This window comes from Pleurodeles waltl, chromosome 7 (genome assembly GCF_031143425.1).
Source record: "Pleurodeles waltl isolate 20211129_DDA chromosome 7, aPleWal1.hap1.20221129, whole genome shotgun sequence".
In the NCBI taxonomy this organism is placed as follows: domain Eukaryota; kingdom Metazoa; phylum Chordata; class Amphibia; order Caudata; family Salamandridae; genus Pleurodeles; species Pleurodeles waltl.
Genome location: NC_090446.1, coordinates 1187896954 through 1187916545, shown reverse-complemented (window position 1 = coordinate 1187916545; position 19592 = coordinate 1187896954). Strand labels below are relative to the sequence as shown.

General features: G+C 46.4%; 1 protein-coding gene across 7 annotated transcripts in view; it reads right to left on the bottom strand.

Moving 5' to 3' along the window:
* Positions 1–1242: 1242 nt before the first annotated feature.
* Positions 1243–19592, bottom strand: part of HEXD (hexosaminidase D) — a 238406-nt gene continuing 220056 nt past the window's right edge. For all 7 annotated transcript variants that reach the window (XM_069200286.1, XM_069200283.1, XM_069200282.1 and 4 more), the window contains 2 exons: positions 2962–3051; positions 1243–1932 (listed from right to left, as the gene is read on the bottom strand). In XM_069200286.1, coding sequence (XP_069056387.1) covers positions 1764–1932; positions 2962–3051 — 259 coding nt within the window. In that variant the 3' untranslated portion in view covers positions 1243–1763. The remainder of the gene's footprint in view (positions 1933–2961; positions 3052–19592) is intronic.

Here is a 19592-nt window from a genome sequence, read left to right as displayed (position 1 = left end):
CACGGGAGATTTCTCTTTTCCCACAGTGTCGTGGGTCTTTTAGTCTTGAACCCAGGCGGCCGCCCCAGTCTACGGCTCACCTCCGAGTGATGCTTCCTTGAGACCTTTGCCGACGGGGCGCAGCATTCCTCACCCGTGGGGGGCCCGCGCCAACTCCGCTGCACCCCTGGCCCTCCACCAGGCGCCGCGGATCCCAATCTCCCGCGGGCCGCGCTCGCTGAGGTCCACCCCCAGCAGCGTGGCGCTCTGCTCCTTACTCCCTCGGGGCCGCACGCCACCTCAGACCATCCCGGGCGCAGCGCCGACTCCGCCGCGCCCCTGGCCTCCACCCGCTGCACAGCCCGCTGCTCACTCGTGGTCCGGGGCCCAAGCAGCCGCTGAATGTCTCTCGGTCCGCTTCTGGGCAGAGTGCCTGTGCAGTCTTCTCCTCCCCGATCCACGCCCCAGAGGGAGAAGAGGGCAGGAGGGGGTGAAGTGGGCCCCTTCGCCAGGCACCGCTGGGTCCCAGCCCGCCGCGGGCTGCACAAGCCGAAGGCCGTCCCCAGCAGCACGGTGCTCTGCTCCTTACTCCTCCGGGGTCCGCGCGCCGCCTTAAACCACCCGGGGCGCCGCGGCCGACCGGCGAGCGCAAACAGCCTGCCGCTGCGTCTCCAAGTCCAGCGGCCCGCCACGCGGCTTCAGCTGCCGTCCACCTTCTTGGACGCAGAGAGCCTCGGCATCTCAGCGTGTGGCATCCGGGCTGAAGAATTCAAAAGAAAAGACGCATTTGAGGCAGCAGAGTCTCAGGGGTCAGTACCTGCCTCCGATGGGGCTAGATGCCATGTTTGCCAGAGGCGGATGACGGAGGGGTCCAGAGCACTACGAAAGTGCGGCCGCCATCTTGACACCTCGGCCACACCCCCCAAAAATAAATAAATTATAGATAAATAAAGGTGTACCGTGTGGATGGACCCCATCATGCAACAGGGTATAATCTAGTGATGAGCAACTTACAAAATCATGTATAGCACTTACCAGTGGATTTGTGACACGGGTTCCCTGTACAAGAAATCATACTGGGTTGGTTCGAATGAGAACTTGCAATGCAGGTTGCTCATGGAAACCTTGACGGGACATTCATCTCTCAGCTTCATTGGATGACAACTCTTAAGCTGATGTTCTGCTCATTTGGGTGCACATTTAGCGCCATACAGGTAAATAACTACTTTTTTATTTCACTGCTCTCACAAATTAAGATAAATACTCAGTATTGTGAATTTTATTTTTTCAGAACACTATAATTACAAAACAGTTTCTTTACGGAGAATTAAAGTGTCCTCTTTGAATTCTAGAGTTTCTTTGTATAATCTTGAAATTTCCTTTTTGGAGAAGGCTGTATAAATGTTAATTCTTTGTATGATTTGATAGTTAACACTTCGTCTTAAAGGTGCCCTTTTTCTCTAATATTGGCTCCACACCTCAGACTGTATTTTGGGATTTATTCTATTATCCAAGCTGCTAATCAAACTCGCATCCTATAGTTTGAAACCATTGAGGAAGGAAATGTTCAGGCAGTTCTTATTGATCTGACAGACACCACAATAGAGCACCTTATCGCAATAACAAACCTACTGACATTATATGGTATACATTCTAGGACATTTCCTGTTTCTCAGTGTTTCATATAGTTCTTTCCCGCCACTTGGGTGTATCTTTCTTCCATTACCCCTCCAAGCTATAGGTCTTTTGTTGTACATTCTGGCCTTCTAGTTGGTCAAGATTCTCTAAGTCTGTGTCTGCAGCGCTCTGTCCACATCTTCAACGAACAGCTGCAGTTTTTCAAGTATGGGGCAGACGTTCTCCTCCAGCCACTCCCTGCTGGCATCTGGGTAGTATATTTTATCAAGGGCCTCACGTAGCTCATCTTTAATGGCATTCCACTTAGACAGAAGGCTGAAACATAAAATAAACGGTAAGAAAAGCTTATTGTTGTAAGTCTCATTACTTGATTTGTTAAATCTTCTCATAGGTTCTTCCACATGGAAGGACTCTTGTGGTACTGTAAAAGTTGGATGAGAACTAAAAGCTGCAAGGCCTCTAGGAGCTCTTCTCTTTGTAAAGTCACAGGGCAAGCACAGATGGCATTTTAGGTCTGTGGGAGCCCCAATGATGCTCAGGAGGAATACAGACTAGGAAATAAAAACTTCTGCCTGGACTGTAGCAACCATCGTTATTAAACACAACATGATATTACCCCAACGTTATCTCCATTTTCAGTGTTCTTAGTCAGCGACTCAAAGATCTAACGAGTACAGCTTTTATGCAAAATAATTATTTTTTATGTAAAACAAAAAAAAATCTAGAAATTAAAACAACTCTCGAGGGCCTTGGAAAGTCTTAATTACACCCTTTGTTGATATGCTGAGAATCCAACATATAGTTATACCCCTAAAATCATTTACTATCTTTTCAAGCACCACCTGCACAATAGATCTACTGTTTCAGTGAAGAAGGAACATATAGTTCAACTCCTAGTAGGAGTCTTAACAGACTCTGGTATGGAGCCTGCAGCTTTCTGGCAATGCATTAAGCAGTCTAACTCTTGAGCATCTGTGCAATCCTTTCTTTATTAAGTGCTCCCAACGGCTGCGTATAAATGTTTTTGATGCTGCAAATGTTAGCCCAAATCTCTTAAGTATTCACTACAAATCGACATATATGATGTAGGCATTAATCTAGTATATTAAGATGGCTGCCAAAAACATTCAAATTTTCTTTCCTTGGGCAGAACATAGTCCCTGCTAAGGGAGAATCAGTTTCTTCCTTCTTGATGCTCTAACTGAAGGCCAATCACAATACAAGCCAGGTGCATTCCTCATCATAAATGACTTTTAGTCTATGCAGAAATAATGTTGATTTTTCAAACTTGATGTCACTTGCCCTTACAGACAGTGTGTGTAGTAGGCACAATAGAACACCTACCTCACTGCTTCAGGGTGGAAATGGTGGACCATGATTGGGTGTACAACCAGGCGTTTTCGATGATAGGGACTGAACCATCCACTAACATACCTGAGAAAAAGTAACAAAGTGAACATTTGTCATAGTACATAATGTAACTAGTTTTGTCAAAAATAGACTATTGCAACAGGTTGTACCTAAATTTGCAAAAACACTATCTGACTAAATTACAAACCCTGCAAAACGCAACAGCAAGACTGACCTTAGGTATTCCCAAACTTCAATGAGTCGCTCAGGCCATTAGAAGACTTCATTGATTGACATTCAGGAACCACATAAAGTTGAAGGCGCTCTGTATAACCTACAAGGCTCTGCATGATATCGACCCTGAATTCTTGTGATTGGTGTTGAAATGGTACGAACCCAGCAGAAATCTAAGATCGATGGGGCCTAAGAAAGTAGTGGTCCCCAGATTCAAGAGGATGAAATGGGGAGGAAGAAGTTTTGTAACTGGCGTCACCAAAACTTGAAATCTGCTTCCACCTCATATCCGGGCTGCTTACTACCTGCTTGCCTTCAAATCAAATCAAATCATTAACATTTATAAAGTGCGCTACTCACCCGTGCGGGTCTCAAGGCGCTAGGGGGAAGGGGTTACTACTGCTCGAAGAGCCAGGTCTTGAGGAGTCTCCGGAATGCGGAGTGGTCCTGGGTGGTCCTGAGGATCGTGGGGAGGGTGTTCCATGTCTTGGCCGCCAGGTAGGAGAAGGACCTCCCACCCGCCGTGGAGCGGCAGATGCGAGGGACGGCGGCGAGAGCGAGGCTGGTGGAGCGGAGAAGACGGGTGGGAGCGTAGAAGCTGAGGCGACGGTTGAGGTATTCTGGTCCCTTGTTGTGGAGGGCTTTGTGTGCGTGGGTGAGGAGACGGAAGGTGATCCTTTTGCTGACGGGAAGCCAGTGCAGGTGTCTCAGGTGGGCGGAGATGTGGCTGTTGCGGGGTATGTCGAGGATGAGGCGGGCGGAGGCGTTTTGAATTCATTGCAGACGTTCAGAAAGGAGCCTACAACGTGGTTTTTTAATAATTAATTTTAATTAGGGCTTCATCCAGTTGTGCTCAAATCTTTTGCTAGCACCAAGAAACTTCTGGGTATGCGAGCACTCTATAAATTGCCTAACATAACTTAACATAATCCTCAAGGTAGGTGGCAGCCATCAAGGTGGACAGACTTCAATCACTTATGTGTTTTACGTCTGACACAAATATATTTTCAGTGATGTTAAAAGATTCTTTGGGCTGTTAGAATGAACGTAAGTATTTTTTTTTTTAAATAACACACATTCAAATGCGACCTCAGGTACCAGGCATAATTCCTGCACATAACAGGAAGGTCCCCTACTGTGGGCGCAACCGTTTAATTAATCACAAGAAAATCGGAGTAAAGTGTGCTTTTGTTTTGTTGTAATTTGTAATTCTTCATACCAGTACATTGGATCAGGTACAACAGATAGGCAATTTAGTTCAGATTAGATTTAGTTCAGACTATTTTGGATATAATCAACTGCTACAGATCACTGAAAAAACTAAATGTTAAAGTTGGGCTATACCTATGGTCTTCTAATAAAAAAACCAATGTTTCAAAACCACAAAACACTGAAATTCACCAATTATATGTAACTGACATAAGTATAACTTGCACCACTGAATATTTCAGATATCATCAGTTATGTAATAAATGAAGTCCTAAGCAGAGCATCATAGTGGTCCAAGTTATACTTAAATCAGGTAAGTATAACTGGTCAATTTCAGTGTTCTTTGTTTTAAAATGGTATGCCTTTTATTTTTAGAAGAAGTATGGATAACTAGATTTTAACCTTTGTTTTGTTCAGTGGATTTCAATTTTTTTTAAATTGTAAAGTAATCTCTTATAATGATTCCTCTGCAGCCAACGCCCTGCTGTGCACGGCCTCTTTCTGTGCATGGCATTGGTTTGGCCGAAGGGCCTGGCCAAGGTCAAACCCTTTGCCCAACTGCATGAGAGCAGCCACCCCTCCCCTCTACATAGTATTACCCCTACATTCTTTAACAATCTCCAAAGCCTAAAAAAATCTTTACTGAAGTTCTGGAAATAAACGTCCACACCTTGAAAATATCCTTGTTAAATATAATTTGTCCATAACAATGTACTACAACTATTCAATATAGGCATATGCCAAAATATCCACTAGCCAATCATTTATTGCTGAAAGAAGGTTTAACCTTTGTCAAATATTTTTTGGAATAGCTTTGGCTTTAAGCCTCAACCTACTTTCAAACATACATCTGCAACTCACATCAAATCTTGTTTAACAGGGAGGAATACTTGCAACCCAAACTTTACTGATTTGTAAAAGATGCACCATATAACTATCACCGTGCACAATCATGGTTTCCTCCAGGGGTTATACTATGGACTCATACATGTGCATTCAGTTTGCTATGCTTAAGTGACAATGGTGTTATCACTGATGTCATTTAACATGCCAAATGATATAATATGTGAGGTCATAAGCAGGGCATGCAGAGGGCGCGATTTATAGTTAACTCAGTAAACTGTAACTAAAGAATTTCTGTTTTTTATTAAAACAATGGTTTTATACTATTACAAGGCCTAACTTTAACATCAATTTAACCCCCTCGGTGCCTTGGACGAGCTGGTCTCATCCAGGCACACAGTGCTCGTGTGCCCTGGACGAGACCAGCTCGTCCTGCACCCGGCCCACCCCCCCAAGTCGAGGATGGAAGGGGAATACCTTCCTCTTCCACCCCCGATTCCCCTCTCGGCAATCTGATGAAGTTGGCGCGCTCACAGCGCGCCGACGTCATCAGAAGCTGCCGAGGACGCGCTGGAAGCCATTTGCTTCCAGCGCGAGGGGAGAGAAGACTTGAAAAGGTAAGTCTCTCTCTTTTGGGGGGGGGGGGGGGGGGGGGAACAGACACGGGGGAAGAAAAGTTTTTTCTTTCCCCCGTGCCTGTTTTCAGTGAATTCCTGGTCCATGATCGCGGACGGGCCCGCGATCGTGGACCAGGAATCCCCACAAGGCACCAGGGATTTATTTTCAGGTTTATTTTTGGGAACGACCCCTTGGGCAAGGGTCGCTCCCATGGGGGGCTATTATTTATCCTATTTCGGCCCCTCCTGGGGGCAGATCGCCCGTTTTTTCAGCCGATCTGTCCCCAGGGGGGGTCGAAAACCACTAGACACCAGGGATTGTATTTTCCTTATGTTTTTGGGGAGCGACCCCTTGGGCAAGGGTCGCTCCCCTGGGGGGCCATAACTAATCCGATTTCGGCCCCCCCTGGGGGCAGATCGGCCGTTTTTTCAGCCGATCTGCCCACAGGGGGGGTCGAAACCACTAGACCACCAGGGATTTTTTTTTCCTTATGTTTTTGGGGAGCGACCCCTTGGGTAAAGGTCGCTCCCCTGGGGGGCCATAAATAATCCTAGTTCGCCCCCCCGGTGGCAGATCGGGCGAAAAAATATGGGGGGTCGAAAACCACTAGACCACCAGGGATTTTATTTTCCTTATGTTTTTGGGCAGCGACCCCTTAGGCAAGGGTTGCTGCCCCGGGGGCAATAATTTTTTATATGTTTCGCCCCCCCCCGGGCTAGATCGGCCATGTTTTTGGCCGATCTCACCCCGGGGGGGGGTCGAAACCCACTTGGCGCGAGGGATTGTGTGGTGTGCGTGTTTTGTGTGGGTGGGGGGGCAGCCCCTTTGGCAAGCATCACTCCCCAAAGGGGGGCACATTACTGATGACCATTTCTGCTCCCCTTGGGGTAGAAGCCACCAAGACATGAGGGGAATTTTTTTTTTTGCCTCCCCTTAGTTTTTTGTGCTGGGGGCACCCCCATTCGCCCCCTTTGGCAAGGGTCGCCCCCCTCCCCAAACAGGGGACAGAGCTGTTGGCCATATCTGCCCCCCTGGGGGGCAGATCGGCCTATTTTTTTAGGCCCATCTGCCCCCAGGGGGGCAGAAGCCACTTAGGGCCAGATGTAGCAAAGGCTTTTCCCCATTCTGTGTCTATGGGAAAAAGTGTTTGTACATATGGCCCTTAGGCACCAGGGACAATTTCTAAGTTCTTGGTGGCGGGTTGTTTGTCAACTGGCGAAGTATTTGTATTTGTGATTATAACAGTTTATTTCTTCTTTTTGTTCTAGTTCAAAGCTTTTGCTTCCTTTGCTGTGGATCCTTGCAGTTTTGGCAGTAGTTGTCCTGCGGGTTGCGTAGTTGCATGTTTTAGGTAAGTGAAAGCAATTTACTCCAAAGGAGTATTGTTGACATACATGAATGACATGTTTGTAGGTGGTGTACTAAGTGCAGTATTGTGTGTGAAATTGTCCTTAGATTTTGAGCACAATGATATTTGTATGATCATGTCTAATTTGCTTTTTTCTTTTTAGTGGGATATCATTGGTGATTGCTGTGTCTGTGCAGAGTAGTTGCTGGTGAGTAGCTTTTTCAGGCAAGTGAGTGGTATAGTTTTTTAGTACATAACTCTGTGATAAAGCTACACTTTGTTTATTACTTATTTTAGTGCTGGTTGTTGTTGGCAACCCATTTGTTGTTAGTGGGGATCATGGCTAGCCGCAGAGTGACCGCTCAGCAGGTTGTTGGCATGCTTTTTGAGTCGTCTTCAGACCATGATTACGAGACTGACTCTGCATCTGAGGCAGAGGAGGAGGTGAGAGATTCTGGCAGTGAGTTTTCTGTCTGAGAGGATTCTTCTGATGAGGAAGCCACTCTCAGTGCAGATGAAGGGCCTGTTTTAGAGGAGGACATTGATGTGCCAAGAGTGCAGCAGCCTGGGGCTGAAGGGTTTCCCATTAGAAGACCTGACACCTGGATTGCCCCAAACATGGAGCAGCCACAGTTACCTGCATTTACTGGTCTCCCAGGGTGTAGAGTCAATACGGAAAACTTTTTGGCTGTCAATTTCTTTCACTTATTTATGGACGATGTATTTTTGGAAGAGATTGTGGAGCAGACTAATGTGTATGCGTAGCAATATTTGAGGGACAACGCTGCCAGACTTAGGCCTCAGTCTAGAGCTACTCAGTGGGTTCCCACATTTCTGGAAGAGATGACATTTTTTTAGGTTTGACTTTTTTGATGGGGTTGTTACGGAAGCCGTCATTGGCTTCTTATTGGTCTACTAGACCCTTGATGGCAACGGCTATATTTCCTGCAACTATGACTCGTAATCGCTATTTGCTTCTTCTTCGTATGCTGCAATTTGTAGACAATGCTTTAGCCTTGCCACAAGATCACCCTGATTGTGACAGTCTTTTTAAGATTAGGCCTGTCCTTGATCATTTTGTAGATCGGTTTTCAGAGGTCTATGTTCCAGGCAAAGAGATAAGTGTGGACGAGTCTTTGGTCCTTTTCAAGGGGCGCTTAGTTTTTAAGCAGTACATTCCTAGTAAGAGGGCACGGTATGGGATTAAATTGTATATGCTGTCAGAAAGCAGTACAGGATATGTGTATAATTTCCGGGTCTACACTGGTAGGGATTCCAATATTGACCCTCCTGGTTTTCTGCCCACTTTTGGAGTTAGCGAAAAAATTGTGTGGGAACTTGGTAGACGACTGTTTAACAAAGGTCACCATTTTTACGTAGATAATTTCTACACTGGAGTGCAGTTGTTCAAGGAGTTGTTTAGAGTGGACACTGTTGCTTGTAGCACAATCCGTTCTAACCGGAAAGGCTATCCAAGGGAGCTTGTCTGTAAAAAACTTGAGAGGGGACAGTGCAGTGCCTTGCGGAATAATGAGCTGCTAGCTCTGAAATTTTCAGACAGGAGGGATGTGTACATGCTATCTATCATCCATGATGAGAGTACTTGCCCTATGACTGTTTGGGGTCAGGTTGCGGAAGTGCGCAAACCTGCGTGCATTTTGGACTACAATAGGCACATGGGTGGTGTTGATAGAGTAGATCAGAGGCTGGAACCTTACACTGCTCTTCGTAAGTCTTATGTGTGGTATAAAAAGTTGGCCCTACATTTATTTCATTTTGCAACTTTTAATGCTTTTATTGTGTTCAAGGATTGTTCACCTGAGTCAAGGATGACATTTGTTAAATTTCAGGAGTCAGTGATGGAGAGCCTTATTGTGGTGGAACAGGCAAGAGTTCCTAGAGTAGCAGTGGTGGAGGATGTGGCTAGATTGAAAGATCGACACTTTCCAGATCACATTCCTCCCACTCCCAAAAAAGACTTACCCACTAAGAAATGTCCTTCTTGTTAAGGTTGCAGGAATCTAGTTTCCTAGGTTCTGGGGAGCCCCTAAATACTGAATTTAGGGGTGTGTATAGGTCTGGGAGGGCAGTAGCCAATGGCTACTGTCCTTGAGGATGGCTACACCCTCTTTGTGCGTCGGATGGCTACACCCTCTTTGTGCCTCCTCCCTGTAAGGGGAGGGGGGCACATCCCTAATCCTATTGGGGGAATCCTCCATTCACAAGATAGAGGATTTCTAAAAGTAAGGGTCACCTCAGCTCAGGACACCTTAGGGGCTGTCCTGACTGGTGGGTGACTCCTCCTTGTTTTTCTATTTATCTCCTCCAGCCTTGCCGCCAAAAGTGGGGGCAGTGGCCGGAGGGGCAGGCATCTCCACTAGCTGGGATGCCCTGTGGCGCTGTAACAAAGGGGGTGAGCCTTTGAGGCTCACCGCCAGGTGTTACAGTTCCTGCAGGGGGAAGTGAGAAACACCTCCACCCAGTACAGGCTTTGTTCCTGGACACAGAGTGACAAAGGCACTCTCCCCATGTGGCCAGCAACATGTCTGGTGTGTGGTAGGCTGGCAGAAACTAGTCAGCCTACACTGGAAGTCGGGTATGTTTTCAGGGGGCATCTCTAAGATGCCCTCTGGGTGTATTTTACAATAAATTGCACACTGGCATCAGTGTGCATTTATTGTGCTGAGAAGTTTGATACCAAACTACCCAGTTTTCAGTGTAGCCATTATGGAACTGTGGAGTTCATGTTTGCAAACTCCCAGACCATATACTCTTATGGCTACCCTGCACTTACAATGTCTAAGATTTTGCTTAGGCACTCTAAGGGCATAGTGTTCATGCACACATGCCCTCACCTGTGGTATAGTGCACTTTGCCTTAGGGCTGTAAGGCCTGCTAGAGGGGTGACTTACCTATGCCACAGGCAGTGTGAGGTTGGCATGAGGGGAGTGCCATGTCGACTTAGTCATTTTTCTCCCCATCAGCACACACAAGCTGTGAGGCAGTGTGCATGTTCTGAGTGAGGGGTCCCCAGGGTGGCATAAGACATGCGGAAGCCCTTAGAGACCTTCCCTGGCATCAGGGCCCTTGGTACCAGGGGTACCAGTTACAAGGGACTTATTTGAGTGCCAGGGTTGTGCCAATAGTGGAGACAAAAGGTACAGTTTAGGGAAAGAACACTGGTGCTGGGGCCTGGTTAGCAGGGTCCCAGCACACTTTCAAGTCATAACTTAGCATCAGCAAAGGCATAAAGTCAGGGGGTAACCATGCCAAGGAGGCATTTCCTTACAAGTCCCAAAGCAGTACCGCACTCAGAGGTGGGTGCCTGACTAGTCACACCAAGAAATCCTGCAACACAGAACGTGCAAAATGGCCGTCCCTCCTGACTTCCGAATCCAAGCAGTAGTGCTTCGCAAAAGTATGGAGGGAAGCCCAAGTTGCTGAAATTACAAATATCTACCACTGGAAAACCTCTAGCCAAAGCTGAAGTGGCAGACTTAGGCCTGGTAGAATGAGCTCTAATACCCTCAGGGGGAATCTTCTTTGCTAACGAATAACAGATCTTAATGCAAAGAATGACCCACCTGGATATGGTTCTTTTATGGACAGCTCTGCCTTTCATCTTGCCCACATATCCAACGAAGAGTTGGTCATCCAAACGAAAGTCCTTTGTTCTCTCAATATAGAAACTGAGAGCCATTCTCGGGTCTAAGCGATGAAGTCTTTCTTCCTCTTTTGAAGGATGAGGAGGATAGAAAGATGAAAGAGTAATAGACTGCCTCATATGGAAAGGAGTGACAACCTTAGGAAGGAAAGCCGCCCTGGTTTTCAGCACCACTTTGCCAGCATAGAATGATGTAATGGGAGGTTTGACAATAAGAGCCTGAAGCTCACTCACACACCAAGCAGCCGTAATTGCTATAAGGAAAACTGTCTTAAAGACCAACAACCTTAAAGAACAAGAATGCATAGGTTCAAATGGTGAATCCATTAATAAAGTCAAAACCAGATTTAAATCCCTCTGAGGCAGTGGGGGGAAATTTATTTGTTAGACCTTTCAAGAACCAAACAACTATAGGTGATTTAAACAAAGAAGGCTGATCCGGAAGGCAAAGAAAGGCTGACAGCGCCGACAAATAGCCTTTAAAAGTCGCAACTGCACAACCCTTCTGCGCTAAAGTTAAAGCAAACAATGGAACATCAGACAAATGGGCTTTCAAGGGATCAATTTGTTTCTCTCCACACCAAGCAACGAATTTTGCCCATCTGCCGGAATAAACAGTCTTAGTGGAGTGTCGCCTAGCCGATAAAATAATATCCACTACTTCTGGTGGGAGAGAGAAAGAACTCAGATTGCCCTGTCCAATCTCCAGGCATGTAGGTGCAGGCTCTGTAGGTGAGGGGTGTAGAACCTGCCCCTGCGACTGCGAGAGGAGATCTGCCCTGAGAGGGAGACGGAGCGGAGGGCACAGTGAGAGTTGGAGAAGGTCCGTGTACCAGACCCTTCTGGGCCAATCCAGAGCTATTAAAATGTCTTGGGCCTGATCTTGGCGAATCTTCCTCAGAACCCGAGGAATCAAGGGTATAGGGGGAAATGCGTAAAGTAACTGGTCGCACCAAGACATCTGAAACGCGCCCCCCAAAGCTCCATGCACCGGATACCGGAGGCTGCAGAACGACGTGCAGTGTGCATTCTCCCGAGTGGCAAATAGGTGTATCTGTGGAAACCCCACATCCGAAAGATGTGAAGGACCAGGTCTGGATGGAGACGCCACTCATGATCGGCTGAGAAATGCCGGCTGAGACTGCACGTACGTTGAGAGCTCAGACCAGATGATTTTCTACCAAGCAAATCCGATGGTCCTGAACCCAGGACCAAAGCCACAGAGCCTCTCTGCAGAGAAGATACAACCCTACTCCTCCCTGTTTGTTGATATACCACATCGCGGTAGTGTTGTCCGACAAGACTTGAACTGACTGACCGCGAAGGGATGGGAGAAAGGCCTTGAGAGCCAGACATATCACCCACAATTCCAACAGATTGATATGAAAAGTCTGTTCCACTGGAGACCAAAAACCTTTGATCTCCAGGTCCCCCAGATGAGCACCCCACCCTGAAGTGGACCCATCCGTTATGACCGTGGCCACTGGAGGTGGTCGAGCAAATGGCCTTTCTTGGGAAAGATTGCCGTCCACCGCCCACCATCGTAGATCCACTGAAGCGTCTCTGTAGATCGTTATCGACTCTTCGAGATCCCCTTTGTGTTGAAACCATTGCTTGCAGAGGCACCATTGGAGAGCCCTCATGTGCCAACGTGCATGAGTGACCAACAGAATGCAAGAAGCAAACAGACCAAGCAGACGTAGGACCTTAAGGACTGGAACAACCGCTACTTTTTGAAACATTGGATTCAACGCCTGAATGTCCTGGATCCGCTGAGGCGGAGGATAGGCCCGATTCAATGTTGTATCCAGTACTGCCCCTATGAACAGGAGGCATTGAGAGGGCTCCAGGTGACACTTGGGCACGTTTACTGTAAAACCCAGACTGAACAACAACTGTGTTGTCATTTGGAGATGATGCAGCACAAGCTCTGGGGACTTGGCTTTGATCAGCCAGTCGTTCAGGTATGGGAATATCAATACTCCCTTCCTTCTGAGATGCGCTGCAACCACTGCCATCACCTTCATAAAGACTCGAGGTGCGGAAGTAAGACCAAACAGGAGGACTGCACACTGGTAGTGTTGTGACCCCACCACAAACCGGAGATACTTCCTGTGTGACTTGAGAATGGGGATATGAAAGTAAGCATCCTGCAAGTCTACCAATACCATCCGATCCTCTTTGTTCAATGTCAGAAGAAAATCTTCAGATCCAGGATAGGCCTCAATCGATTGTCCTTCTTGGGAATCAGGAAATATCTTGAATAGCAACCCTGACCCCTTTCCTGCTCTGGAACCAACTCCACTGCGCATTTTGATAAAAGGACCTGAACCTCCTGCTGAAGTAACAGGAGATGATCCTCTGAACAAAACAAAGGACAGGGAGGGATGGGAGGGGGAAACTCCCAAAAGGGAAGGGTATAGCCTTTCCCCACAGTATTCAATACCCAGGAGTCCAATATGACTAACCCCCACTCGTGGAGAAAATGAAATAACCTTCCCCCTACGGGAGAAGCACGACTTAAAATGGATGGAAAACTAAGGCTGCTTTCCTTGTTGTGCCCCCCCAGAGGAAGAAGATGAGGCAGGGTGTTGCTTGGTGGCTCCTCCCATCCTAACCCTCCCCTGCCCTCTTAAGGACCTATAGGAAAGGCTGGCAGACTGTTGAGCCGAGGATTGAGGTCTACCACGAAAAGCGGCTCAATGGCCAAACCCCCTAAACCTCCTAAAGGACATGAAAGGAGTTGATGTGGAAGCCTGCAGTCCCAAAGATTTTGCTGTAGCTCCACTGTCCTTAAAGCGCTCTAAGGCAGAGTCCTCTTTGTCCCCAAATAACCTTTCTCCATCGGAAGGCAGGTCTAATAATGTTGTTTGGACATCAGATGAAAATCCAGAAGACCTCTGCCACGCATGTCTCCTAGTGGCAACAGAAGTACCAGTCGCTCTAGCCACTGAGTCTGTAGTATCCAGACCAGACTGGATAATCTGCTTGGCCGCAGCCTGTGTGTCCGACAGGAGTTCATGGATCTGTTCCTGCATATTCTGCGGCAAGTTAGGCTCCACAGCTCTAGCCATGTCCATCAGGGCATGCACATATCTGCCCAACACACAGATAGCATTAACATACTTCAGAGCCATACTGCAGGATGAAAAAGTTTTCTTAGCTGTCTGCTCCATCCTCTTGGACTCCCTGTCCGATGGCGTAACAGGAAAAGAACCTGGGGCAGAGCGAGCCGAACACGAAGCCTGGACTACCAAACTCTACGTAGTTGGATGTTGTGACAAAAATCCCAGATCACCCGGTGCAACTCTGTATCTTCTCGCAACAGTTCTCGACATAGCTGGTGATGTTACAGGCTTTCTCCAGATCTCTAAGGTAGGCTCCGTAAGAGCATCATTGAATGGAAGCAAGGGCTCCAATGAAGTAGAAGAAGGATGTAACACTTCGGTTAAAATGTTAGTTTTTACTTCAGCAGCTGGCAATGGAATGTCTACAAATTCTGCAGCCTTTTTGATAACTGAGTGAAAGGAAGCCGCCTCCTCAGTAAACTCCCCTGGAGATGAAAGATCCCACTCAGGAGAAGTGTCCAGCCCACTAGCTGAGTCCAGGCCCTGAAAATCTCCCAAGGGCTCAGTAATCTTTCCTTCCTCCATCAATTGCCTCTGGTACTCCTGCTCTTCTGAAAGCCTCAACGCCCTCCTCCGCGACCTCAACCTGGCCTTCAATCTAGGCTTCGACATGGAGTTTGCCGACGTCGATGCCAGTTTCAAAAGGGATGGGCGTGGACCAGGAGAAGAAGGTGATGCACTCCGTCCTGACCGGGATCCATCTGGAGCCGGAGCTGACTCCATCAGTGCCGTTGGCATATGAGGCGCTACCATCGGCGTCGTCTGTCCAAGCAACGATGTCATCGGCACCGGAGGCCTATGAGGCGATGTCATTGGCGCCGGAGGCCTATGAGGCGATGTCATTGGCATCAAACCGCTATCCTCAGCTCGATAAAAAGGCACTAACGGAGCCAACTTGTATGGCGCCAGAGAGCCCAAGGAGAATGCTAAAGGACCCGAGGGACCAGCCGGTGCACCAGCAGGGGCCATAGCCTTATTGAAGATATTGAACATGGCATTAAAAAATGCCGCCAGATCCGCTCCCGGAGTCGGGAATGCAGTAAACCTCGGATCTTAATGCGGCGCCTGGACCATATCTGGAACCTGTGACGCCGACTCATGAGGTCCAGGTGAAAAGTGAGGTCCTGCTGGAGACTCAACCACTTCAATGAGCGATGGCGCCGACAAAGGCTGAGGACTTTGAGGCTGGGGAGATACAGTGGGACTAACCTCCCACGTGGTACGACTCCATCTGGATGGAGATCGAGATCGACCTCCAGAAGAACGACGCCGAGAGTCGTGTTGATGCCTCTTCTTGTGAGACTTATGGGATGACGAGTCTCTAGTCTTAGACCTCCAATGTCGTCTGTGCTCCTTCTTTGCCTTAGCTAAAAAGAGTTTAGTCTCTCTTTCCTTAAGAGCCTTCGGATTCATCCTTTGGCAGGACACGCACTCCCCTACATCGTGGTCAGAACTAAGACACCATAAGTAATCTTCGTGAGTGTCCACGACCGACATTCAACCCCCGCACTCCCAACAAGGTTTAAACCCTGACTTTTTAGGAGGAGACATTGTAACAGAGTACAATCAGACACCTTTGAAACAATAACTTCTTGAGAGCTAAGAGAAAACCGTTACTTATTTTTGTGAGTTAGTTTTTAGAGATGGAGTCTTTAGGGTTAGTAAGGGATATAAGGATCAGGTACATGTAGTGTCTTTTACCATACACAACCAGATGTGACTCCAGGACTACAGTATTTGTATTCTATATATGCACACATAGTCATTCTAGACGGTATAGATTGTAGGGCCTTTAGTACAGACTTTCTTTTTTTAAATTTCCTTAGGATTTATGGAGTAATATGAACAGAAGTAACACGGATGATGTCATCAGTAATATCATCAATAATGTAATTAACATGTAATGAGTAATGTAATGTGTGAGGCCAGAAGCAGTGCATGACAGGGGCACAAGTTATAGTTAGCTCACTGAACTATAACTAACTACTTTCATTTTTATTTTGGTTTACATTTTAGTTCTTGTGTGAATGTCACCTAACTATAAAGCCATCTTAAGCTTTTCTTGTTATATATAGGAAAGGCATTTTTGTGTTGTTTTCTGGCTACCTTTGGTGACTGTATGACAAATCTGCAAGAAACTTTCCTAAATACCTATGTTCATTCACTTTAGATCCTTCATGGAACATTTTTCACTGACCCATCAAGTGGGGGGTTAAAGAAAAAAAAGGGGGGAGAGGGCAAAACCTTGATTTTTCATTCTAATTCCAATAAGAAAGTTTGCTCTTTGGTACAGAAAATAACGGCTAAATATAATTACACCTAAGTTGGAAGAAAGTAAGAACTTTACTCAGAAAACATGCTTTTTGTATTTTGCTGTAATTATGTACAGTGGTTTCAAAGAAATTAAAGTTTAAAAAAATATAGAGATTTAATGCCTCAGAGGATCTTTGGAGACAACATGTCTCATGATGAGATTTGATTGGCTGCCACTAAATCAACAAAGATGTGATGGCAGCCATTTTAGATCTCGGGGACTCAGTCCCCTGTCCTGTAACAAAGTAAAAAAAAACTTTAAAAAAAAACACATATGTAGGGCAGGAGTGGGCAAAAATGTGTTGTTTTTTTAATGGGTGCCATGGATCTGCAGCTCTGTGGTTCCTGGCACCAATTAAAACAAATTATGGTCTCCCGCATTAGCCTCTCTGGGGTGGCTAGCTCTGGGAGGGGAGGGCCTTTTTTTTTTTTTTAAATCAAGCAGGACCCTAGAGTCCCCCCAGCGGCCCAAAGTGACGTTGTAGTTAGGTGAAACGGTCAGTTAAAACACACCATTTTAAACTAAGAAAAACACTGAAATTCACCAGTTGAATTTATCTCAAGTAACTATAATTCACATCCTTGCCACGCACTGCGTATGACCTCACATTTTACATCAGTCATGACTTGTTCTATGACTTCTTTGATAACATGACTACAAGATCTGAAATGACGTCACTGATGACAGCAATATGCATGGCAGAGGTGCGGGTTATAGTTACTTTAGGGAAGGGGGGAAGGAGCCTCTTCTGGGACAACTGGAGGGAGTTAACTAATGGGACACTTTCCAGGTTTAAGTTTTATCAGTTGAGTGTGAGGTTTAGAACTCAAGGGTGGACTGAGATTGAGTTGAGTCCCATGGAAAAGGATCTTGAACCTAAGGCAAGGAAGAAGGAGGTATCATGCTGGAATCAGAATCTTTTGGAAGCAGCAGAGGAAAGCATGAAACCCCTCATCTTATCTGGGATGGATACTTGTCAAGTGCAGAGTTGGAAGATATATGTCAAGTATCAATGAGCATGCTTTACTCTGTGAGTAAATCAGCTGCACTAGAAGAAGCCACTTCTTCACCCTGAAGATTACCAAAATAAGAAGAGATTAGGATTATGGATGTAGGTGGTGTGGTGCTAGAGAGGCAGATGATGTCCAGATGTTTGCTAGCTGCCCGATTCTGAAAGGTTTTCGATTAAGCATGAGTAAGACAATTTCTGACATTCTGGGAAGGAATGTGGAAGTAGGACCCAGCTATTTTTAGAATGGTGCAGCAAGAGACTGGAGTTGTGTTCCCCTCAAAATCACAAAGTAAGTTAATTTTTTACTTGACTCTCCTGGCAAGGAGGGAAGTATGCAAAAAGTGGTGTCAGCCCTCCCCTCCTACCTGGTGTGGCTGTTGAAAGTCTGTGATATTTCAGGGAATTGGATAATAAGTGTAATAAGGGCAAGAAAGAGGCAGATGATGGGGGATTTTGAAACTTTCTTGAAATTTGACGGAGATCATGATTATACCTCTTGATCAGTAGTGGCTGGGGAGACAATGGCAAAGTATTTCAGCTCACCAATCTGACTGAAGTCGACCCCGACATCAGCACAAGGGGCAGTCCAGGTCTCGAGTGTGCTTATTTGAAGCGATATGAGAGCATAAAAAATAAGTACTTTGGAGAACAAGTTATAGTCACGTGAGATAACTATAACTGGTTAATTTCAATAGTTTTAACTAACATTTTCACCTAACTATAACAGCCCTTTAACTTTTGTTTTGATTATATATATATATATATATATATATATATATATATAGGTGTACACAAACATTACACAGTGGCAGTCGCCACTGTTTAGCTGTTGTTTGGTCAGAGTTTCCATAGAAAGAGCGTTTTTTCTTTTTCGCTAATAACTTCACAAAACTTTCTCCACTTCAGCTCCTTCCTGGAAAATTCAGTGGTGATCTGTCAGGCAGGGGCAAAAACATGGGAGGGACCCAAAACATTGATTTCTATTTGTTAAACCCTGTAGGAAATTTAGGGAAGAGATGAAAAAAATGGCTGAACTGAATTGTGAGAAGGGGCCTCTTTTGACATGGTAGCCCCCACTTTTTGCTGGGAAAATGATGTGGTTTCAAACTGTAAGTGCCCTGGGCTCCTGCTAAACTGGTTACCAAGGCCAGATCTCTTTCCCCAAAACTTACTATGTTTGGGCCTTCAGCCACTTTTGTAAGTCCCTAGTAAATGGTACCCCTAATACCTAGGGCATGGGTACTGAAGAGAGCCTCTCAGAGCTGCAGCACCAAATGTGCCACTCTGAGAGGCCCCATACCATCCCCATGCAGACTTCCATTGCAAGTGCATGACAAGGTGAATCTAAAATTGCAAAATTGTCATGGCACTCACCCAGAGTGCCATGCCCACTAACACTGCATGCAATAAAGGTAAGTCACCACAAAGGCAGGGTGCACTGTAATGCATGTGAGGGCGTATGTGTGCATCAGCAAATATGCCGATACTGTGTCTTTGCTAAACCTTAAGACATAGTAAGTGTACAGGGGAGCCATAGCAAACGCATGTGCTAGACACTGATCATTATGTGTTACCCAGCTACAGGATAGCCTCTCTGAACCCTGGGTTGTTTGGTATCAAACAATTCAGAATAAAAAACCCTCACGAATGCCAGTTTTGGATTTATTATACACCTTAGAGGTGCCCCCTGCAAAACATGAGAGCCCCTACCTAGAATGGTTGCTGACTGGTCCTGACCAGCCTGCCATCACCAGGCACGATTCTGGACTCCTGGGGTGAGAGACTTTTTGCTCTCAGGAACCAGAACACAAAGACTTTCCAGGGTGGAGGTGTTACACCTCCTTCCCCAGACAGGCGCCCTGCACCAGCGGTCAGCTTCAAAGTCTTTACCGCCTTTGAAATCTGATCCCCGCCTCTGCTGCTAGCAGTAGATGGTCGCCCAACGGTTTTGCCCCAACTTTAGGTGGGAAAACCAGAGAGAAAACTAGTAAGGACAGGAAGAGTGGCCATCCCTAGCCTGCACCACCAATCAGGTGTGGCAGGCAAGTTGACCACTCCATTTCATTTCCTTCCTTCTTGGATGGCAGGAAAATTACCAATCAGGGTTAGATATGTGACCCCTTCCTCCAGGAAGTGGTCACTTAGTGGGTGTAGCCATCCTACGGCAGGTGACCCATTGGCCACTATCAGGTACTCCCCCTAATGTCTCCTAAATGCAGTATTTAATGGGCATCCCTAGCCCAACAGATCAGATT